Genomic DNA, 25,494 nt, shown 5'->3' on the forward strand with positions numbered 1-25,494 from the left:
AGCAAATCACACAAAGCAAATCAGTGTGAATCCATTCTCCTAAATGGGCGTTTTTGCCAGAAACTAGCAGCCAGTTGTAAATATGACCCAACTGGCAAGCATTCAAAATGTGATCATGTGATCACAGAGAAGGGCAGCATAACATTTTATGAGGACTGAAAGAGTTTTATAGGCTGTAAAGCATCCTTTTTGAAGCTGTGGTAACTCTGAGCAATTGTTAAATAGCATTTGTAAATCGAAGACTACCTGTAATTAAAATAAATAATATATAGTTAAATGTCATGCTAACACAAATATTAAATGTTGAAGTACATACAGAAAGTTCCTATCTTATCATTTTGAATATTCTTTTAGTTAGATGTAGGCAGGCTGCATCTGTTTACTTGAGTTTTGCTTATCTTGGCTGATATAACTGATCATGTTGGATATGGTTGCATTCAGGAATATATTTAGTATCTTTTTTGAGGGAGACCACTTGTCCTCCAAAGATATGACGCTGGAAGATGAGCCCCTCAGGTCGGAAGGTGTCCAGTATTCTACTGGGGAAGAGCAGAGGGCTAGTACTAGTAGCGCCAGAAAGAATGAAGCGACTGGGCCAAAGCCGAACGGATGCTCAGCTGTGGATATATCTGGCGGTGAAAGGAAAGTCCGATGCTGTAAAGATCTTTTCTCCATAGGAACCTGGAATGTAAGATCCATGAATCAAGGCAAGCTAGATGTAGTCAAACAAGAGATGACAAGACTGAACATCAACATCTTAGGAATCAGCGAACTAAAATGGACAGGAATGGGTGAATTTAACTCAGATGACCATCAGGTATACTACTGCGGGCAAGAACCCCTCAGAAGAAATGGAGCAGTCTTCATAGTCAATAAAAGAATGGGAAAAGAAATACTGGGATACAATCCCCAAAATGACAGAATGATCTCAGTTCGAATCCAAGGCAAACCATTCAATATCACATTAGTCCAAATCTATGCCCCAACCACTGGTGCTGAAGAGGATGAAATTGACCGGTTCTATGAAGCCCTACAGCACCTTATAGAATTAACACCAAAAAATGATGTCCTTATCATCATGGGGGATTGGAATGCTAAAGTAGGAAGCCAAAAGATAACCGGAATAACAGGCAAGTTTGGCCTTGGAGTACAAAATAAAGCAGGGCACAGGCTGATAGAATTTTGTCAAGAGAATACGATGGTCATAACAAACACTCTTTTCCAACAACCCAAGAGACGGCTCTACACATGGACATCACCAGACGGTCAACATAGACATCAGATTGACTATGTGCTCTGCAGCCAAAGATGGAGAAGCTCTATACAGTCAGTAAAAACAAGACCAGGAGCTGACTGTGGCTCAGATCATGAGCTTCTCGTTGCAAAATTTAGGCTTAAATTGAAGAAAGTAGGGAAAAGCACTAGGCCACTCAGGTATGAACTAAATCATATTCCTGATGAATATACAGTAGAGGTNTAGAAGAAAAATATGTAACTACTTTAACAGGCATTCCAATCAGGAAACTGGAATAAAATTGTTTTGGTCTGTTGATAACTTCTGCCAGGAACTGGATATGAAGTATACATATTTGCTAGTTTTGCTTGAACTTCCTAATGTCTTTTAGTAACATTGGCTGTGCTAGTCTCCTAAATAAATCTAGGGTTGGGCCCTGGGAACACAGTTTTGCAATAATTCCACTCCCTTCTATCAGTTGTTTCTGGAAACTAATGCTATACACTACTGTTGGACACCTTGGCTATTTGCCCAGTTTCCATCTTCTCTACTATGTTGAAGAAGTATTTCTGCTTTTTTGGAACAAGGAACTACCCTCTTCTTAGTAGTCTCCAAATCTGCTGCTCCTTCCAATTTCACTTTCAAGTTGATTTCTTGATTCTTCAGTATGTTTATTAATGCGCTTGAGAAGAGTGAACAAAAGGTAAAATTCAGGTAAAATAGAAATGTTGTTGGTAGATAAGCAAACAGATTAGCAAAATCTTACTGCATTCTTTGACAATGTGACAAAATTAGTGGACCAGTGAAATGCTGTGGATATAATTTACTTGGACTTCAGTAAGGCAACAACAACAACAACAACAATAATAGAGTTGGAAGGGACCTTTGAGGTCTTCTAATCCAACCTCTTGCTCAAGCAAGAAGCCCTATACCATTTCAGACAAATTTGATAAGGTAGACCATAACTTACTACTTGATAAGATAGAAAAATGTTGGTTAGACAACATCATCACCAGATGGATTCGTAACTGGCTGGCTAACCACACTCAATGTGTAATCCTTAATGGAACGGCATCTACATGAAGGGAAGTATGCAGTAGGGTTCCTCAGTGCTCTGTTAGGCCCAGTACTCTTCAATATCTACATCAGAGTTCCCCAACCTTTTGGGCACCAGGGACCGGTTACGTGGAGAGAGGTTTTTCTGCGGACCGGAGGGAGCATGGTTTTGTGTGCTGCTTGCATTCCACGGATGGGGCTTTCCTTGTTTGTGCAGACCAGTTGCTGGCATGCTGCGGCCCGGTACTGGTCCACAGACCAGGGGTTGGGGACCCCTGATCTACATAAATGATTTGGATGAAGGGATAGAAGGGGAACTCATCAAATTTGCAAATGACACTAAGCTGGCAGAAATGGCCAACACTTTAGAAAATAGGCTCAACATACAGAAGGACCTTAACAGACTTGAACACAGAGCCCTATCTAACAAAATGAAATTCAGTGGTGAGAAAAGTAAAATTATATATTTAAGCAAGAAAAACCAAATGCACAGGTATAAAATAGGTGATACTTGGCTCAATAGTAGTAACTGTGAGAAGGATCTTGGAGTCCTTCTGAACAATCACTTAAATATGAGCCAGCAGTAAATGCTGCAGCTGCCAAAAAGCCAACACAGTCTGAGGCTTCATTAACAGAGGGCTAGAATAAAGATCACATCAAGTGTTAGTACTTTTTCTAAAGTTAGTACCACTTTGTAATGTCTTGGTAAGACCACATTTGGAATATTGCATCCAGTTTTCATTGCCACGATAAAAAAGATGTTGAGACTCTAGAAAGAGTGCAGAGAAGAGCAATAAAGATGATTAGGGGACTGAGGCTAAAACATGAAGAATGGTTGCAGGAATTGGTTACCGGTATGTATAGTTTAATGAAAAAAAGGAGTGGGGGTGACATGATAGCAGTGTTCCAATACCCAAGGGGCTGCTACAAACAAGAGGGGGTCAATCTATTTCCCAAAGCACCTGAAGGCAGGACAAGAAACAATGGACGGAAAATAATCAAGAAGAAAGCCAACCTAGAACTAAGGAGAAATTTCCTGTCAGAAGGCAGTAGTGAAAATTGCAAATGGCGATCACACAACTGCGGGGTCCTGCCATGTCATAATTGAGCCAGTTGCAAAGCACTCAGATCATAACATGATCATGGGGACACTATGATGGCCATGACTATCAGAACCTATCCTAAGTCCTTGTTCAGTGCTGTTTTAACTTTGAATGGTTATTGATCAAGTGGTTATTCAAAAGGGCTATTTCTAATTAAAAATGGTGTCTTATCTAACATATATTGTTTCTTTATTGTAGGACCATAGTGCCTTGGAAAGTATTCCGACAATGTCTTCATGAGGTGCATCAGATTAGTTCTGGTCTGGAAGCAATGGCTTTGAAGTCTACTATTGATCTAACATGCAATGACTATATTTCAGTTTTTGAATTTGATATCTTCACAAGATTATTTCAGGTAATTTAGTTAAACTGAAATAATACTTAACATGCTTTTCTATATTATTTGAAATAGCTGGATTTTGCAATTTTAGACAAAGGTGTGGAAGGATTTTATAGAATTTTTTTCTGTCCGCTTTTCTTGGTAGGAGGTGTTTTAATTCAAGGTACCATTTCTTTTTAGTAAATATGATACATTGTATGTTTTTCATAGCCCACATAATACAATTAACACTATATTACTAGTTCTGTGGTAGCATAAAACTTTAAAAGGTATACATACAAATTTTAAAAAAATACTATTTGGAATAATGAATTCACATGAAAACATGAACTGATTTAGCATAATTATCTTGGCTTAATAAATCATGATTTACTAAGTTACAAATTAGACCCCATTTCCCTTCTCTTCATGTACTGCTTTCATTTCTTATTTTTAATTACTCTAAATTTTTATTCAAAATATAAAATTGGTTTAATCTAGGCATGATATAAATGTTAAGGGGTGAACGGCAGACTTATGAAAGCAGCAGATGATAGAAGCCCTGCTCCTTTTCACAAAACAGTCCAAAGGGCTTGCAATGTGATACTGCTTTCATCATTTTAATAAAAGCAGATATATTTGGATCTGAAATGGGGTTATTTCAGCCTTGGACTATTTCCATTAACTTGTGATACTATTCAGATTCTTAATTCTTTGCACACTTCTAAGCTATTTTTTTAATCTGAACATTACTTTAAAATGCCTTATTTTTCACTGTAACTAACTTCAAATGGCTGTTAACTTTGATGGGTAAGTAGCAATATTCTTTATTCTTAGAGGAAATTGAGGTGAAAATACAATATATTAAATATATACATATAAATACATATTTTATATATTTCACTTATGTTTAGCCCTGGGGTTCCATATTAAGAAACTGGAACTTCTTAGCTGTGACTCATCCTGGATATATGGCATTTCTGACTTATGATGAAGTTAAAGCACGGTTGCAGAAATATAACACCAAACCAGGAAGGTAATGAACTCAATACTTTTTGTCAATTTACTTCAGTAAATTATGGAAGGTTGCCACTAGTTAGTCATGTTTCTGGATGGCTGGGAAATTTCATAATGTAATGATGTTGGACTACAACCAGAAACTTTGCAATAAGAGATTATTTGGTTCAGGGGGATTGGGAGGAAGTAACTCAACATCATAATAATTATCCTCGTGAACAATATAATATCTAGAAGCGGAGGAAAACTTGATCATATTTAGCTAGGGGTCTCGTGAAAACAACTAGAAAATGATTGGTGTTATTTCCAAACACTGGTGATAGAAAAACTAGTGACATGGTGAGCCATATCAAAACAAAAGCACTTAAAATGGTGGCCATTATAGATAGGAACTGGGGAAACAACCATGTAATAGAACTATTCGACAGTAAAGAAACTGTTTTTATCTTTATAATACACTGTTAGTCAAACAGTTAAGCTATAGCTGAATGCTAGGTCTGATCACAACTAAGTTAAGAAATAGTTAGGTTTCCGTAAAGCTCAACATAAGATTTTATTCATCCACTTTTTTAATCACAGTAGAAATACTGGTAAATTTAGATTACATAAATATTCTTCTTTTTAATTAATTTATTTTTATCCTGTCTTTAATTATTTCATTAATTATAGCATTGTCCTTTGTTTTACAGCTACATTTTCAGATTAAGTTGCACTCGACTTGGGCAGTGGGCTATTGGTTATGTCACTGGTGATGGAAATATTTTACAGACCATACCCCACAATAAGCCTTTATTTCAAGCTCTAATTGATGGCAGCCGGGAAGGATTGTGAGTATAAATTGTTACTTTTTATATAGAAGGCACGGTTTGCTAATACAACAGGTGCAAGTTAAAGTATTCTTGATCTGATTTGATTATCATAATTGTGAAATCTAGTTTCCCTTAAAGTGTTCATCTAAGAATTTTTCTTGTGTCCCCAATTAGGGCAAACAGAGCTAGAATGATGGCAACTTTGAAGTGAAATCGTCAGTGGAAAGTGAGGTGCAGTTAGCAGAGATTCTATATGGAAGACATTAAGAATATAGATCTTTCAATGAAGAACAGGCATTTCTGGAAGGGAATTTTTAGCAGGACATACTCGTAATAGGTGGTCTTCTTTCAATACCACTCATTCAGCAATGGTTCAAACTTGTGACAGTGTTGAATAAATGGTAATTACAGCAGGTCGTCAGAATTCTGCCAAATGCAGCTCCCCAGTCACATGATCATGATCCAGGCATTTAGCAGTCAGCCCAGATTTTCAATCATTGCAATAATCTGCAGTCATGTGATTGCAATTTGTGACATCCTGCTAGCTTCCCACAAGCAAAGTTAATGGGCAAGCTGGCAATAAGTCATGGCTATGTGAGATCCTTGCTTAAAATCCTTGCTTAAAAACCCATGTAGTCCTTACAGTAGCAACTGGGACTGCTGCAACTGCCATTACTAGGTTGTGCTACATGACATGAAGCTTTACAATCACATCACTTAGCAATGGAAATTTTTGTCTCAATTACCATAGTTAACTGAAAACTATTTGTAATGGGAAAAGCAAAACTGTTCACTCATCTAAGTATTCAGTAAGTATATAAATGAAGAGCCAAACATTTATTTCCATTTCAGCTATCTTTATCCAGATGGACGAAGTTATAATCCTGATCTGACAGGACTATGTGAACCTATTCCACATGATCATATAAAAGTTACACAGGTATATTGTATGTTATTCACTTGGAATGTATGTTCATTCATATTCATTGAGGACTTTATATTAATATCTTTATAAAAATCATATTTAAATAGCTTAATATATATTGTATCCCTTAATGATGAAAGCTGATAGCAGTCAGAATTGCTGTGGTGATGAAGGGTTTTGGGGGCAGCAGTTCAATGCATCTGAAGGACAATGAAAAGTCTGAGTATGATTTTAAAATCCAGTTTTGACAAGGCTAACTATGCTAAGAAAAGTTTTGTCAAGATACTTCAGATACATTTTAAGTATGTATCACTATAAGCATATTAGTTTAATGAATTTGTTATGCCTTTGGAAAAAAATAACCTAAAAACTAGTTTTCATTTTTAATTTTCAAAAAATTAACCATGACAAAGGGACATGTATATATTTTATTATTTTTATTATTTTATTTAACTTTTACCCCCCTTCTCTTTTTTCTATTGCTTATCAAAAAAAAATTAAGTTTAAGGATTGTTCTATTTAAGTTTTTTACAGTATTTTGGGATTTTTACCCATATTTTGTATTTTTTCCCTAACTTTAAATGTATTTATTTCAATAATGGCTAGGAGACAGCAACAAATTTTCATTTAAAATTCTAAAGGAAAAATTCTAAGAAAATATACTTTAAGCACTTGCAGTTTCTGCTGATGGTCGAGATTTTGTATTACCACCAATATAACAATTTTACTACCAAAAAAGTTACTTGTAAAATAAAACCAAATCCAATAAATATCAGAAAAATATTCCTTTCTAAAAGTCTTGATGCATTAGCTTAACATAAACCACAAAACGTATTTGGGTTTTTTGAAACCTGAATGAATCTATTAGGACAAATTTTAATGAACTACTGTCCTTTTATCATTAACAGATGCAGTTGATGGTAGGCTTTGGGATGGGATTGGAAAGACAATAGTTGAATTGTTGCTATTTTTTTTTCTCTGACTCTCTGCTTAAAATTCTGTCCCAACTGGTAATGTTTGAATAAAACCAAATTATACTTTATTTCTCTGATGAAGTAGATTCTCATGCAACAGATTTGAGTCAGAATTACTTATTTTAGTTAAGGTACTACAAGGCTGTGTGGGTGGTTTGTTATGATTATTTATGAGCAATGGAATTTTTGTATACATGTTCTTGTTTGAAAAAGCAATAATACATATATTATATGAATAGATTCAGTAACAATTTGTCGTACTAGTATATGTTATGACGTAAAAGTTATAACCTGAATGGTAAGCCAAGTAGCTCTTATATTATCATTTTCAGAGGCTCTTCATTGCAGTCATTCCTTTTCAGGAACAATATGAATTATATTGTGAAATGGGTTCCACGTTCCAGCTTTGTAAAATTTGTGCTGAAAATGACAAAGATGTGAAGATTGAACCTTGTGGACATTTGATGTGTACATCTTGCCTGACCGCATGGCAGGTAACTGTCTTTCTGTAATCAAATTCCTATATGTTCTTTTTCTATTTCTCACTCTTTTTAACATTGATACATTAACTAATGTTTTAAGGATACCAATTGTAGGAATAAATCTTGAAATGTTAGTTTATTCATATGTAGGGAAGTAGCATAACTTCTTTCAAATACTGTAACCGTAGAACACTTTTATATTCTTTATCAGGAAAATGCAGTGTACCAGTAGATAGTTAGCAAGAAGATTTAAAAAAAACTGTACAAACAAACCTGGGTATTGAATTTAACATTTCCAAGTTTTATGTAACGTAATTCTATTGTACTTTCTAGTAAATCTGTTTAAATAATGCTCTGAATTACTTTTTGTTTGTAAGTAGCTCTTAAGGATTTGACACTTATAATAGCAAGGGAACATAACTGAGCATGGAAAGAAAAATATTCCCAAATAAATGAGACAAATTTTAACCAACAGTATAACTCTTCCACCTAAGATGAATATTCAGTTACTAAGAATACTTATCTGCAACATTGACTTGTAACTTCTGAAATCATTTAATAAGAGAAATTAACTATAATATTAAGAGCTGCATAAATGATAAGAATCCTCTTTTTTAAAAAAAAAAATATTTTCCCATTTATTCATTGATAGGGATGTTCTCTTGGGAGCAGTTGTGAAAACAATACAGTATCATAGAATTTTTCTGGGTCATAGCATCAGTGGGAATGTAGATTTTTAATAAAATAAAAACATTTAATATATGGTTAAGCTGTAACTTTAGCAAGTGACATCCAAGTAAATGGAGTATTAGGTTTTCCTTCATTAACAGTCATTTCATTTAAAATAAATTTCACTGCACATTTAACTTCTGTATAATTAACAAGCTGATGAAGGGAATATACTGCAGCAATTCAGTTTCTACTTGCCAATGGTTAGTGTTTAATTGCTGTCATAATGGCTCGTTAGAGATGCCTAAGGAGAGAGATCTGGTGCTTTTTTATCATAATAAAGCATCTGTTTTACTTAATAAAATAAGTTACTCCCAGCTCCTTAGTGAACACAAAATCACATTTGCATAATATTTTATGTGGAAGGTCGATCAACCCCTGTGCATGTTGGTTATCCTTTATTTTAAAAGCACTGAAATAAAAATACAAATAAAATAAGGTAAGATGATATGATTTGTTTCTCTAAACAAGGGTTTCTTATTGAGTTCTATGTATATATTATTATAGCCACATTTTGTTTATTTTTGATAGTTATATAATTTTGCATAGATTGATATCTTACCTTAAAGCATAAAGCAGAAGTCTTTGAATAAATTGGCACTTTTTCTGTAGCAAACATTTTAAAATCTGACAAGTACCTGCCCAAAGCCCAAAGTGAGTTATATAGGTTGGAGCGTGCATGTATTTTTTATTTTGACTTTAGATGCTTTCATAGTTCAGCTCAACAGAACACAGAAAAATAACTCATTTGTGTAAGCTTATATTAGTCAGAGCAGGGCTGGTGATGTTCACCAATTTTTCAGCTGACCAAGTTCAATTAATGTTTAATTCTCAGTAAAAAGAATTTTGGAAATCTTCATTTGCATTATAATATTTAAAAAGGGTTCAGTAAATTAAATGCCTAATTTATGTATTAAAATTATAAAAGTATATAATTTATATATTTATATAATTGTATGAATGACTAAAAAGAATTGACTACGGTGTAGTTGCTTCTTCTGATCTGAGATTTTAGAATAAGATTAGTCCTTAGTAATATAAAAGGTTATACTTCTAAGTCTAAACTTTTCACTATATAAGTTGGAGCTACACTGTTCTGAAAATCAAATATGAGTTCAAGGCAGTGGTGGGATTCAGCTAGTTTGCACCACTTCGGCAGAACCGGTAGCTAGTTTTTTGTTGCCCAGGCCCGGAATGGACTTCCGAAAGTGACATCCACACAGAGAACCGGTTGTTCACATATTTTAATCCGACCACTGGTTTAAGGGTATATAAGCAATATTAGTTATAAAGCCACTGCAATGTGATGATTGGACTAAGGAGATCCATATTTGCATACCTACACAGCCATAAAATTCTGTTGTAATTTTTGATGAGTTGCTACAATCTATTTCACAGGATTGTTGTAAACATTAAAAGGGAAAATGTCTTTAAACTTCTTAATGAAATATTTTATATAAGTGCAATGATTATAGATTTCTTAAAAGAATCTTGTATTGAATAGGTTACTGATCCATTATCATATTGCACTACTTTCTCACAATTAAAATGTATGGTTGCTAAGAGCCAACACCAACGTGATGGTAATTAATCAGTCAATCATATAAAAACCAAAGTCTTACAAATAGCAGCATACATCTTTTCATCTGGTGTCAACAATTTATTTAAATCTAGAAATAATACAAACATAGACAAAATATAAAATATATTAAAATCACAATTAAATGAAACAATTGTTAATTTTAAAATGATAAAAACTAGAAAAAGAATGAGGAAAATAAAAGGTTAAGAAAAAAATAAAAAATCAGTCTTAATTGTGGGGTTCTGGATTCTCTCTGAGTTTGTTTGTTTTTTTGCAGACATTTCGGAAAACAAACAAGTTCAGAGACAGTCAAGGACCCCATAGTTCAATCTTCACCTACAAATATTCTCTTCAATGTGAATTATTAAACTTGTTAATAGTCAGTGCCATATTAATACATGCTACATACTGTTATAGTTAAATATAAAATATTATGAAACATTTCCCAAAGCAATTCATATTACTTTATTCTTTGATAAGTAAAGAATATTGTGTTTTCCAAGATGGGTAAGTTAAATTCCCTAACATCTAATATAATATCATTTTTTCCAATTTCTCAATATGTTTGAGATGTATTAAAATTGATTTAAAAAAGCCTGAATGCATCTTATTTATGTAAAAACAAAGAATGTGATAATCTGCCAACTGCCATTGGTTTTCCCAACATGGTATGTAATCAAAAAATCCTGATGCTGCTACTCATTTGAAATTTCTCTCCCTCTCTCCTAGTATTTGCATCTGTGTTTTTTAAAATACTATTAATATGGTTTTCATTACCTTAAGATTCTTCTATGTAGTAAAAAATGCTAAATAGTTCTCAGCATTTAAGCATTTTTTTTTCATAATTTAGGAATCTGATGGTCAAGGATGTCCTTTTTGCCGTTGTGAAATCAAAGGAACTGAACCCATAATTGTAGATCCCTTTGATCCCAGAGATGAAAACACAAGATGCTGCAGTATTTTAGATAGCTTTGGTATTCCTATGCTTGATTTAGATGATGATGATGACAGAGAAGAGTCTTTGATGATGAATCGATTAGCTTCTGTGCGAAAGGTACTTCTTTTTTTCCTGAAATATGCAATGACTTTGTAATTTGCAATTATAATTTACACATTGATTAAAGAATTTGCAATGGTTACAAGTTTGAAAACTGGTCATAAGTCACTTTTTCAGTGCCGTTGTAACTTTGAACACTATTTAAATGAACTGTTGTAAATCGAGGACTACCTGTAAAATTGTTGTTGATTGCGAAGTCATGTCCGACCCATCGTGACCCCATGGACAACGTTCCTCCAGGCCTTCCTGTCCTACCTGTAAAAATATGAACTAAGAAAACAAATTACATTGTTGTACATTCCCTGGCTGTAAACTGATGCATTCTTTCTTTTATTTCTTGGAGAGTATTGGAAAATAAGAATCCTTTTGTATTATTATAAGGAACTATTTAGCTCAGCAGCTTATTTCTAATTGTAGCAATCCAAGTGCTTTCATAAGAAAGGTATGGATACATTAGCATTTCCTATGTTTTCTATCTAAAACCAGATGTCAGAGACAGATTCATTCTGATATTCCATTAATTATAATAGCTAACCACAGTTGAAGGTTAATTTCTACAATAGAACAGTGAGTTATGTCAGTGCAGATGTTGCTGAACTACAGTTGCTAGTATTTATGATATTATAGTTTGTTGGCATCTACTGAGTCGGGTTCCCTGCCACTCTAGTTTATCACCACTTCATATATATGTTATTTATAGCTAAATATATTTTCATAACTGATTATGCATGTACTGGTAATATATTTCAACCCATTTTGAATGTTCTGAGGATTAAACAAAAATTTTTAAGAGATCTCTATAAAGCTTAGATAAAAAGCAGGCATTTCATACTTAGAACAAAATTTTGAATGGGTATATTGAAGCTGTGTTTATGCCTGTAATAATGTTGCCTTAACCTATATAGGATAATTTAGGGATAGAGTTCTAGGACTTTTCCCACCTAATTTGTAAATGGAATCCAATAAATGAAGGTAAAAGAAGGAAGCAACTATAAACAAAATTATCAACAACAAACATAATGGTTTGGCTTGAATTTCTTGACTAGGTGGCAATCATGCTGGCTGCTGGCTGTTATCCAGCTTGCATAAAGTTGGCCACTGGTATAATTTTATGTCTCTATGTGTGTGTTACATACACATGTGCGGACATACATATATGCACCAATACATCTTCAGGAAACAAATTAGTAAACAGAGAACAGAGATTGAAATTATGTGCCGATTATATGTTTACATTTACTCATCTAAAGGACTCTTTAGAATTGATCTTACACAGTACGGTTCAATATCAAGGTATCATATTAAAGAATTGAAATGGCATTACTGTTATAAAAATGAAATAACTAGCAATTTAAGATCTGTTTTTTACCTCCTGATTTTGGAAAAACATAATAGCAAATACTGTAGAAAGCAAAAACAGTCTTGTTTCAGAAAAAGTCCAACTATAAAAATGAATAACACTTAGTTCTGCTAAGGCTTAGTTTTCTAAGTTTTCTAGTTTTCTTTATGGTGTTTTTTTTATAAAAAAAAAACACCCTAAAGGTAGAGTACTAAATTACTGACAGAGAGAAACAACTAGCTTTAAATGGTCCAACAAAAGATTGAGGACAGCCTTCCATCCTTCGGAGGTTAGTAAAATGAGGACCCAGATTGTTGGGAGCAATATGCTGACTCTGTAAACTGCATAGAGAGGGCTGTAAAGCACTATGAAGCGGTATATAAGTCTAAGTGCTATTGCTATTAAAGTTAAGCTATTACAATCAATCAAATCTTTATTATGGCCATGGACCAGTATAAATGATATTACAAGATTTCAAAGAGTGAAGTAGTCAAGCGGTATGAAACTTCAAGTTATATAAAGCTAGTTGTCTAATTTAGATAATAGACTGGATTATATTGACTTTTGCTGGATTGCCTCGGTTGAGGGAGCAGGACTTTCACTTGTTTTCCAAGTTACAATCAAATTTTTGGCTTGATGTAAAGAAACATTTTAGGAGAGATCGTTCATTAGTAAGCAGCATATTAAAAGTACAGGGTAAACATAGAAAAAGAATAAGCAGATTTATCATCTCTTGCTTTGTTATTAAACACTTTCATAAGGATGAAAATGCAAATAGATTATTTATTAAAAGCCAACAAAATAGCAAACATTAACTGGAAAAAGTAGGATAAAAGGCTCTCAAAAGTGGGCAATTTCTTCTCTGTTCTTTTCCATGAAGGAAATCATTTAGTGAATGAGAATGAGGGTTCTAATCCTAATCCTAATACCAAATTTATTATTTGTCTATGAAGCTCTCAGCCTAATCTGACAGAACTATAGCTACTCCTCATTTAGCAGCTACCTGTTTAAGCAATTTCATAAATACAATGGTAATAATAAATTTAAAAACAAAAAATCATTTTTGCACCAATGCACACATTTTCTACCAAATTTTGTTGGCATGACAACAAAAGTTTTCAATGTGAAATTGAATAAGATCTGGTCAGTTTTAGGCAGCAATGGATGGATCAACTATTTAAGGTCACAGAGATGAGCTTGTTAACTTGCCATTAGCACTTTTTAGGGAAGGGCTGCATTGTGGAAAAAAGCACAGGTCAGGAATAAATAGCTTTTTTATGCAAAACAGGTCTGGCATAGGATACTGTATTAGAGAACTTATCTGAATGAAAGAGCAGCAACCAGTGATTTTTGTGATGTGTATCTCTTTTGGTCAGCTGTTTATTTAATGACCATTTCTGTTCTGATTTAAAGAACAGATTATGGTTGCTAAATGAGCAGAGGGGGTGATTTATGAATAAAATTGTGAGGCTAAAGAAGAGCTGAGTTTTGCTAATGCTCCTTGAAAAAGTGGGATATAATATTAATAATATAAATAATAAAATACAAAGACCTGCAAATAGAAATATAACTACTATAGCAAAACAAAGCAAATGTACTACCAATAGTTATAGGTTCCTTGGATGCAATCCCAAAACAACTAGAGCACTACTTGAACACTATTGGCATTGACAAGTTCACCACCAGTCAATTGAAAAAGCAGCTTTACTCAAAACAATTTGCATCCTGTGATGATACTTTTAACTCCACATCTGTCTGTCCCAGGTCCTTGGGAAAAACTTGATTGTTATAGTTGATAGGTGCTTAGTAAGAACTTGCAAATTGGTGCTTTCCCTGAATGATGAATATTACATACTTCATAACACCTTGTGTTGCAGTGTAATGAAAGACAGAATTCCCCAGTGACATCTCCAGGATCATCTCCTCTTGCTCAAAGAAGGAAACCATTTCCTGATCCCGTACAAGGATCCCATCTTACCCTTCCACCAGTCCCTCCTCGATTGGACCTAATACAGAAAGGAGTTTCCCGATCCCCTTGTGCCAGCCCGACAAACTCACCAAAGGTAAAAATACAATTTAGTGATAGAACTTAGGAGTTTAACATTATTTTTCTTAGAAGCATACTGAAGACCTCTTCAATTGCTGTTCTCAGGGTTTTTCTGCTTTTATTCAAATCCACCGAACTCAACTTGTGATCATTCCAGCACCTAACCTTTTGTTTCTCTTTTCACTAAGTCAATATTTTGTGTATTTGGAAAACCAAACAATAATTAGAACAAGTAAAACATATAAACGTGTGTGTATGTATGTGTATGTGTTCACTGTTGAATTCTGAGTTCTCCTTCCTATGTTAATACTTCGATACTTTCTGTGCCATTTTATGATTGTTATATATCATACCATCCTGTGTTCTTTTCAAAAGTTACCTTGTAAAGTTAATTATTTTACATATATATATTACACACTTATTTTCACAGATACTAGAACAAATAAAATTATGTGGGACACTTCAGCCTATTATCTACAATTAGTTGAAAGAAAATTCTGTAGACTACTACTGATTATGGTAAAGATAGTATTTTATAAGAAGGGAAATAATTACCGTATTTATTCGAGTATAACACGCAAAATTTTCTACCAAAAAAAGAAATCAAAGTTTGGGTGCGCGTTATAAACGAGGGCTGGGCTGGGGTGACGCAGTGGCGGCTGGTACATTGAGGGCGCAGGCGAATTGTGAGTTCGCACTGTGCCTTTTCGGGCTTCAGCCGTTCACGTGAGGGCGAAGGAAAAAAAACGTCCCCTCGTCGCGTACAGGGGGCGGCCCGAACTGGCGAGACGCACTTCCCTTTCCCGTTAGATGGCAACTCAGGAGAAAACGTTCTGCATATGACACGAATTGTGAGTTCGCACTGTGCCTTTTCCGGGCTTCAGTCGCTCACGCGAGGGCGAAGAAAAAAAACACGTCCCCTCGTCGCGTACAGGGGGCGGCATCAGCAATAAAATGGATGGCACAGAAGACGACCTGCTGTGGAATTCAGACTCAGAAGAAAGCGAAGAAACTGATGATAAATTAACTCGAGAAGAATGGGAACAACTCTTTAGTGTATCTGATGATGAATCTGACTTTGAAGCATTTAAAATAAATATTGTTACCGGTACTTTTATTTCGGTATTGTGTTCATAGTTTATGTTGTCAATAAATGATTTTTATCATGGCCGCACGTGTTCAACAACGTTTGTCACTTACAATGCTTGGTCTGAGCCGAGAAAAAGTGAAACAAAATTTTATACCGATTTTTAATCGAAAATTAGGGGTGCGCGTTATACACGTGTGCGCGTTATACTCGAATAAATACGTATTTCATAAACATACTAAAGAATATCCAGCTTTGGATTATAGGTGGAACACTAAAAAGAGTTTTAACCAAATGTTGGATGAATAGTAAAAGAAAAATACGTTATTGAGAGTATGTGCTTCCCATATGTATGCAAACATCTTAGCTGTGTACTGTATTAGTATTTTATTTTTCTGATTTGATGATTTTTTAACTTGTCAGTTATGGTTCGATATTGATTTATTGAAGTTTGCATATAGTTCATTGATATCATTTTAATTAATTTTATTATTTTAACTGACACTGAAGGATTAGGTTTCTGGTCTTAATTTATTTATAACGTGGGTTTGCTTTTATATTTGGCTGTGTTTGTATTGATTCATTCAGGTAATTTACAATATTTATTTTTAATTTTACGCTGATCATTTTAGCCAGTGATGTATGAATTAAGATGACTATACAAAATATTGTATTTGTAACTAAGTATCGATTATATACGTAATGAAGCATTTTATTTTGTTATGTCTCAGTCTTCTCCAGGCATGATGAGGAAACAAGACAAGCCTCTTCCAGCACCACCACCACCAATACGAGATCCACCTCCACCTCCACCAGAAAGGCCTCCACCCATTCCTCCAGAAAATAGGTTAAGTAGACATTTGCAGCATCCTGAAAGTGTATCTTCCAGAGAACAACCAATGCCACTTGAAGCCTGGTGCCCCAGAGAAGTGTGTGGGAATAATCAAATTGTGGGATGTCGTATAGTAGGAAATGATAATTGTCCCAAACCTGGACTTACTGCAAGCTCAAATATGAATGGAAGACATTGTCGCATGGGTTCTGATCCATTATTTCTGCGAAAGCACAGATTCCCTGAATTACCTTTAGAAAGTACCAAGGTAAGAGCCAGATTGTACGATGCATGAAGTTTAGTTTTAGTTAGGAGTATTGAACTTGAAGTCTGATACTGTTGAGAAGTGTGTGGGAATAATCAGATAATAGGAAGCCATTTTGTAGGAAATGATAATTGGACTTACTGCAAATTCATATATCAATAGAAAATATTATTGCATGTATTATGATCGAAAATTTCTGCAAATTTATGTCATGAATTACCATAAGATACATGGTACAATATATGAAGTTTAATGAACATGAATGCTGTAAATAATAGTACAGTATAAGAGTAATTGTATTATATCATTTAGTGGCCTATTTTATTATAATTTATTTGAAAATTATATAGTAAAATAACTAAAAACAAATATCAGACGTTTTTAAGGAATATATTATTAAAGTGTGTGAGGGAACCTTAGCTGAATTATTTAGGTAACAAAATACAAAACAGAATAACAGTTGGAGGGGATCTTGGAAGTTTTTTAGTCCAACCCCCTGCACAAGCAGGAGACGCTATACCATTCTGGACAAATGGCTGTCCAGTCTCTTCTTAAAAACCTCCAGTGATGGAGCACTCACAGCTTCTAAAGGCAAGCTGTTCCACTGGTTAATTGTTCTCACTGTCAGGAAATTTCTCCTTAGTTCTAGGCTGGTGGTCTCCTTGATATCCGTTATATCTGTTACATATTCTGTTCTATTACAAAGTGTATGAGGAAACCTTAGCTGAATTATTTATAGTGCTGAACACATGAAATTTATATTGATGACAAGCAATTCGTAGAACTACAGAATTAAACGTGAAATTAAAGATGAGAATGAGTTCAAAATCTTGTAAATGAACATTTTACTTGTATATAGTTTGCAAATAACCATTCTGAGAAATCTGTCTCTTGCAGATATTTTCAAATGGACATCTAGGTAATGAAGAATATGATGTTCCACCTCGCATTTCACCTCCCCCACCCTTTGTTTCAGCCATGCCAAATATGAAGTAAGTTCAATTTTAAGAACAATTTTTTTAAATATTTTTATGAATTAGAATTATGTACTGAGTAGAATATGTTCACAAATTTGGGAGTTTTTAGATCTTCATTTATCTGGAAGCCATCAATGTTGTGTACAGGTGAATTAAAAATATACTTAAAAGTATTTTAGAAGAGCATTAAAAGAAGGCTGTAAATAAATATTGAAAGTTACCATATCATAGTTCCTTCAGATTCTGTTAATAGGCATCTCATAATTATAATCACAAGAATATTGATCTTTACTGAAGTCTTTAAAAAACACAGAATTTGGGATACATACAAAACTCTGAAAAATGAGACTTAATAAGGCAATAATATTTTTGTGTCAATATGGGATTCAGAAACTTCAGAAGAACTTTCTAGAATTAACCAGTCATCTTTTCGTTCATCTCTGTTTATTGAAACGACAGGCTCTTTGCCAAGAGAAATAAAGTTCTGTTTTAGCTATCATTAGGTTGATCTATAGCAGTGATGGCGAACCTTTTAGAGACCGAGTGCCCAAACTGCAACCCAAAACCCACTTATGCATCGTCGGGTGCCAGGTGGGTGTGGTCCATTGGGTGGGTGTGGCCCATTGGGTGGACGTGGCTGCGGTGGTAACAGCAGACTGGGTGGGACTAAAAAGTTTAATCAATCAATTCCAACTTTGCAAGATCTTTTTTTTCCCGCAAGAAGTTGAAATTGACTGATTGATTGAACCTTTTTTTTGTACACGGCGGTGGAGGCCTAAAGTGAAAAGGTTTTATAAAACCCAGCTGAAGGCCTAGGACTGGGGCGACAGCGCGCATGCCCACAGAGAGGGCTCTGAGTGCCGCCTCTGGCACCCGTGCCATAGGTTCGCCACCACTGATCTATAGTTTAATTTTTAACCAATGATAAAAGACACTTTCTGAAATGGGAAATATTAGATTTACTGAAAGACTCTCTCCGGACCTTTTCCTAAATCCTGGCAAATGCTAGAATGATCGTGCTAGGAGACTGTAAGTTCTGTTTCTGCTTTGTCATGAAGCCTCCTGCATGACCTTGAGCCACACTCCCTCTCCCAGCCATAAGGAGGAGACAGTGGCAAAACAGTTCCAAAATCTTGTCAAGGGAGCTGTAAAGAGTTTTCCAGGCACTCAGCAGGCATTAACACTGACTTGAAGGCACATATTCACACGAATAATGCTTCATTAATTATAGAAGTCATTGATACTGCATGAAAGAATTTTGTTGGAAGTGTTTCAAAAGCAGTTTTTAAAAAAGATTTAGCAGTTGCAGTGGCCAGGTTTGAGGAAAAGGGGTTAGGATGGACCCCAACCTACCATCATAAAAATGGAAAAGACAGTAAAAAAATTAGTTTTCCTAAAAATCCAAACTAATAATTCAGAATTTGAAATTAGCCTCTCTAAGGAAGATAGTTCAGTCACCATCATTCCTTCCTTCTAGTCTCCCACACGTTAGACAAATATCTGGGAGAATAAATATAGAATTATGTAGAGTGCTGATAAAAGGACATAATAACATATTTTCTTTTGTCTTTTTTTCCTTTATGAGACTCTGTTTCACAAATGCTCTTTTTCACCTCTAGATGTATTCCCCTCTCCCACATCTTTCAATTCTTATGAATCTGGTGATATGATAAGTATCTCTCATACCACCTTTTTAACAGATTGCCATCAACTCTGTTTATTCTAGGCTGAAAGTATAAAGGCAAAATTGTTCTTTCTAGTAAAAAAAAACCAGTAAACATTAAATGGCAGACGCAAGACCGTCTTAGTGGATCTTGAGGAAATTGTTTGTTTTTATTAAAGCTGGCATTTTACAGAAATCTCATGATATGCACAGCAGTTTATAAAACATGAAACCATTAAGTCTTTTTTTAAAAAAAATGTGGCAAAACATCAGACCTGTGTTTGATTTATTTATTTATGAAAAATTGTATGCCTGCCCAACTCACTGTCAGTAACTCTGTGTAGCTTAAAAACCCAATATAAAAATAACAAGCAGTAAACCCCCCCCCCATGACAACTAATAATCAGTCAAAACCACTTTAGGCTCTATTCCAATCTGGAGTCCCCAGCCCCATTGCCAAAGCATGTCTTCAGGGCCTTTTAAAAGTTGTAGTGGGGCCCAGTCTTATCTCCACAGGATGATACTTCACTGGGAGGAAGCTCCCGTTGAGAACTCCTGTCTTTTTGATCCTGCTAGATGAACCTCCTTAGGAGAAGGGGCCCGTAGCATTCCCTACCCCCTCTACTCAGTGGGTCAGGTAAATGTAACTGGGAAAAGAGGTTCCTTTAAATGACCTGGAAGCTAATCAGTAGTCAATGTAGTTGCCACAGGAGAAATGACATGTGTAATATCTAGGCCTGCACAAAGCCAGGCAGACTGCCATATTTTCAACCAATTGAAACTTCTGGATACATTTCAAGAGCAGCCCCATATCATTATTTATTTATAAATAATAAATTATTGTTTATAAATTAATCTATAAATAATATGAATTTATTTATTTATTTATTCATTTAGCATTTATTCATTCCATTATATACTGCACATCTCATACAATTCCAAGTGATTTAGAATAACAAGTTTTAAAATATAGAAATGAATAAAGCCAAACTAAAATTACAAAACAAAAAAATAACTAATAACATATATTGTAAACTAAGAACATATACTGTATATACTATTAAAAACATATTGTTAAAAAAGGTCAGTAGACATCTCAATAGGTCAATTAAGTTATATAATCAAAAATAGTATCTCATATGTTTATAGTATCTTTTGCTCACAAAGTTATGCTGAAGCAGGCATTCCAACATCAGTTTTGATTCTGCCAACATACAAGCTTATAATAGTAAATCTAACTTGCCAGGGCTTATCATTATTCCATCAGATAGATCATAAGATGATATGTTAGGTGCTCACAATAAAGTATGTCATAGAAGCGCTATACTTGACAACTGAATTCGAGATCAATGGTGTCATTTGGTATGGTTCTTATAATTGAAAAGGACCCTATAAATGTTGTTTCTGAAATGGTCAATACTAGATGTCAAATTAATAGTTTCAGTTCAAGTATAATCTTGAATCACATATATCTTCATTAACAGAATCGAATTCAGTTTCTGTAGTTTTATATAGCGTTCCTGCTGGCAAATGAAATATTCATTTGGGATACTGATTAAAAAAACACACATGTCTGTTTTGTCTTGTTTCAGAGACTACAGAAAGTAATAAATTCTTGCAGTTCATCTTTATAAGCCTTGTATTTCATTGAATGTTACATGCTTTTTATTAAAGATACTAATTTAAAAAGCCACCATCCTTTTGGTTATATTTTGTATAGCTTGAACTGCTTTAATTTCTGTAGTACAAAATGCATAATAGTGAACATGGTCATTTCAAACGCTGCTTTGGAAGGGAAAATGTTCCCTTTCTCATGATTCTCCCTCCAAATTAGAGCTTCAAACTAATTATCTCTTTTACTTCCTCACATCACATTGGGTCTTTTTCCCCCCATTGTTTCGATTTTTAATTGTCCTAAAGCTAACCAAAATGGACATTAACAAGCCATAACTTTGCCCTTACACTTGAGGTATAGTATAATGAGAATCTTTTGAAGATTATAATACTAGCCAAATATCTTAAATGCCTGCTTTTAAAACATCCGTACATAATTAATGACAGTGTCTAAAATTATCTTTGGAGATTGAGCTCTAAGAGTTGGGAAACACTATTGTCTTTGGAGGTTATGGAAATAGATTCATGGTATCTTGTACTTTGATATATATTTTAGTGATAATTTGCATTATAAATTATCATTGTATTATTTCAATGTAACAATTTTTTTCTGACATTCAGTACAGTGTTTCAAATTTTATTCAAAGAAAATACAACTATGATTCCTTAATTTTATATTCAGTTCTTCAAGTTTTTTTAAAAATAACATAGTCCATCTTAAACTTCTTACGTTTTGCTTTGTGTCTCTCTCTGTTGAGACATCTGAGTTTGTTTTGCAGTTAATCAAAGCTGAAAATTTTTAAGTGTCTCTTGGCTTGTGGAAAAAGAGAGAAAAGAGCAAAGTGCACAACCTCCATAAGGAAGTGGAATACATTTGTATCTCATTAAATGCACATACCTACTCTATTTTTGGCTTTGTTGTGGCAATAAAATAGAAAAATATAATTAAATCCATTTGTAAATGCAGTGATTGATATATTTATTTTCTGTACCAACAAAAACTCATCTGGGTCTGGTGTACTTTTCTCTTGAGGTCTTCTGTTGCTGTTATAAATTCCTTTTCTGAAAAATCAAGAGAACATGTAGAAGATGAGTACAAGATTCCGTCATCCCATCCTGTTTCTTTGCCTTCGCAATCACTTCATTGTCATAATATGAAGTCTCATACTCGGTAAGATGATTTGAAGATGATGGTAGAGAAACATTTGACATGACATTCAGTTTAGTTTTATATTTTATTGATCTTAACCATAATGTTACTTTTAAGATTACGTCTTTACACAGAATTTAAAATATTTTGGTATCAGGTTTCAGCACCTCTCTGTTAAATTTCTAGGCATTGTTCTTACGGTGTTTTTTTTTCCATACAAAGAATAGACTTTTTGCTGACATACTTCCTCAGAATAGAATTCCTGGTTTCACAGCTTTTAATACCTATGCTTAAATATCTTAATAGAATATCACCTTTTTAAAATATACACATGCATGCACACAAAAAATAAACACATGATTGGGTCTGGGCAATAATTAATAACTTCTTAAGGTGGAGGTGATTCTGTCAGCTCTTAAGGAGGCATTAGTGCACTCTGTCCTGAAGGAGTCATCTGATGACCGAACCAGTATGGCTTTTGTCAGTCTCCAAACTTCCTTTTTTACGAAAGCTTGTAAAGAAGGTGGTTGTGTGGCAGCCGCAGAGAACTCTGGATGAAGCAGCTTATCTGGACCCTTTTCAATCAGAGTTCAGACTGGGTACAAGACTGAGACAGCATTGACTGTGCTCTTAGATGACCTCTGGTAGGAGTGAGATGGGAATAGTGCGACCATCCTCATTCTTCTTGACCCCTTAGTGTCGTTTGATACCATTGATCATGGTTCTTTCTGGACCATCTTTGGGAATTGGGGGTGAGCAGCATTGTGTTGCTCTGATTCTCTTTTTTTCTCCAGGGTCCATTCTAGTTTGTGTTGATGGGGATAGAGTTCCAAGCCATGGCCCCTAATGTCATGGTTCTGACAGACAGAGATGAATAAAGCAGAACTCGAGGCTTGCAAATTCCTCAAAGAACTTGTTTATTAGTTACAAAATATCAGCACGGTCAAAAGTGAAACCAAGTCTGGATACACAAGCAACAATTCCCCTATACAAAGTTAAATGTCCCACTCACAAAAGCTATGTAAGCAATTACGTTCTCCAATATGATTATTTGGTGGGCTTTTTATGAAACGCCCAGTCTTTACTCTCAGGAGCAGCTGATGACCTTGGTTCCCACGGGACAAAAGATTATTTTGACTAGCGAAGCACCTGGGCAATCCCCCTCCTTCCTTCAATGTGGCAACCTAGAATGAGAAGGAAAAATAGCTGTAGCCATGCTCATTTGTAGAGTTGACACCTACTTTGTGAGGTACCCCAGGGCTCAGTTCTCTCTCCAGTCCTATTTAACATCCACATGAGGCCACTGGGTGAGGTGACCCAACAATCTGGGATAAGGTATCATCAATATGCTGATGGTACTCAGCTTTGTATCTCCATGATGCCATGGATGTCCTATGTCAGTGCCTGGAAGCTGTAAGAGTTTGGATTAGGTTTTCAACTCAACCTAAGCAAAACAGAGTGTCTTTCGATATTTGGGACTTGTGGTGATAAGGTTTTGCCACCACTAGTTCTGGATGGAGTGGCACTGCCCTAAATGGACCGGTTCACAATCGGGGGAGTTCTCTTGGAGTCAGTGTTCCTGCTGGAAGATCAAGTGGCAGCGGTGGCTAGAAGAGCCTTTGCATATCTTAGCGTTAGTATGCCAGTTTATTGATTTATAGATTAATTTTTTATGCTGTGCATCTCCCCTATAAGGTGACTGGTTGTATCCATTTCTGGATAGGGGGGCTTTGCTGACAGTCACTCATGCCTTTTGATCTCTTTTCTGAGCTACTGTAACACTTTCTACATGGGACTGCCCTTAAAAAGCACTCAGAAGCTTCAACTGTTACAGAATGTAGCTATACGCATAGTAAACATGTCAGGTATTTGATACATGTAACATCACTACTTTGTGAGTTACCAGTATTCCAATGTGTTTTTGGGTGCAATTCAAGGAGCTGGTTATTGCTTGAAAAGCCTTTTATCATCTGCAATCAGGTTACTAAGGGATGGTCTTCTCCCAGTTTTTTCTACCTGTCCAGTTCTGTCAGGTGGATTGGGCATGCCACAGATCCCATCAACCAAGGAGTGTTGGCTGGCGGAAAACAGGAAATCAACCCTTCTCTGCTGTAGCTCCTGCCCTTTAGAATATCTCCCGTCAGATATCAGGATGATCCTGACCCTGTTGCCCTTTTGCAAGGCCATGAAGACTTGGTTTTGTGCCCAGGCCTGGGCTTTCAGTGTGTTAAGGGCCCTGTTTCCAGGCTGTATTAATATACATTTTACCTGGTCCCATATATTTTGTACTGTTTTAATTGTTTTCAGAGTCACTTGTTGAGATGGGTGGTTATAAAAATTAAATACATTCTCTCCCTCTCCCTCTCCCTCTCCCTCCCTCCCTCCCTCCCTCCCTCTCTCTCTCTCTCTCTCTCTCTCTCTCTCTCTCTCTCTCTCTCTCTCTCTCTCTCTCCCTCTCTCTCTCTCTCCCTCTCTCTCTCTCTCTCAGAATTCATGTATGTATTTTGCTTTATAGAAATATGAAAAAAATTATAATTGTCACTTATTTCATCAAACTTTATTTGGTTTGAGTTCTGATCTGCTTTATTGAGTTCAAGTGCACATGGTGCTAGAAAATGATGTTGTCTTTTATTAAAATTAAGATATGTGATAGTAATTAAAAATAGGGGCAGAGGGAAAGAGTTGATATTATCTGAAGTTAAATTTCTTATACTAGTTTAAGTGTCTTCATTTTGCGTTTTATTTTTGCATCTAATTCCATGTAACTTCTACGTGATTAAAACTCCAGGTTTTATTTTGCTTTCAGTGTATTTGAGAATGGTCAGTGCTCTGGAATAAGTAATGAAATGCACAATACTTCATCTGAGATGAAAAAATTGAAACAACCTGATATAGGTATGAGTAGTGCATGTTTAGAGGGAAAAAATTAACATGCTGTTTTTGAAAGTTTAAAAATTAAGGTATCTTAAATGTTTGGTATTTAGGAGAAGCCTTTGAGTCTACTATCCCAATACCTTTGCCACCTGTGCGACCTCCATTGAGGGAAAATTTGAAACATGCATCTCTACTCAATAGAACGTCCTCCGATTATGACTTGCTTGTGCATCCTCCAGGTTATTCTCTTTTTATTTTTCTTTTTCTTTCTAATACAGCAAGCTCCTTACAATAAATCTTTCAAAGAAAGCTATATGTAGACTAAATCTAAAATCCTATACCAAGTATTGACTAAATGA

At 35.0% G+C, this 25,494-nt stretch overlaps 1 protein-coding gene across 1 annotated transcript in view; it reads left to right on the forward strand.

Annotated features, from left to right (window-relative positions):
* CBLB (Cbl proto-oncogene B) overlaps positions 1-25,494 on the forward strand; it is a 74,317-nt gene that overhangs the window by 33,215 nt on the left and 15,608 nt on the right. The window contains exons 5-16 of the mRNA XM_015815889.1: positions 3,592-3,748; positions 4,627-4,748; positions 5,419-5,556; positions 6,391-6,478; positions 7,800-7,931; positions 11,081-11,284; positions 14,504-14,689; positions 16,492-16,860; positions 17,755-17,849; positions 22,145-22,282; positions 25,068-25,156; positions 25,246-25,374. Coding sequence (XP_015671375.1) covers positions 3,592-3,748; positions 4,627-4,748; positions 5,419-5,556; positions 6,391-6,478; positions 7,800-7,931; positions 11,081-11,284; positions 14,504-14,689; positions 16,492-16,860; positions 17,755-17,849; positions 22,145-22,282; positions 25,068-25,156; positions 25,246-25,374 — 1,847 coding nt within the window. The remainder of the gene's footprint in view (positions 1-3,591; positions 3,749-4,626; positions 4,749-5,418; positions 5,557-6,390; positions 6,479-7,799; positions 7,932-11,080; positions 11,285-14,503; positions 14,690-16,491; positions 16,861-17,754; positions 17,850-22,144; positions 22,283-25,067; positions 25,157-25,245; positions 25,375-25,494) is intronic.

This window comes from Protobothrops mucrosquamatus, unplaced genomic scaffold, assembly GCF_001527695.2.
Source record: "Protobothrops mucrosquamatus isolate PMUCROS unplaced genomic scaffold, P.Mucros_1.0 scaffold382, whole genome shotgun sequence".
NCBI lineage: Eukaryota > Metazoa > Chordata > Lepidosauria > Squamata > Viperidae > Protobothrops > Protobothrops mucrosquamatus.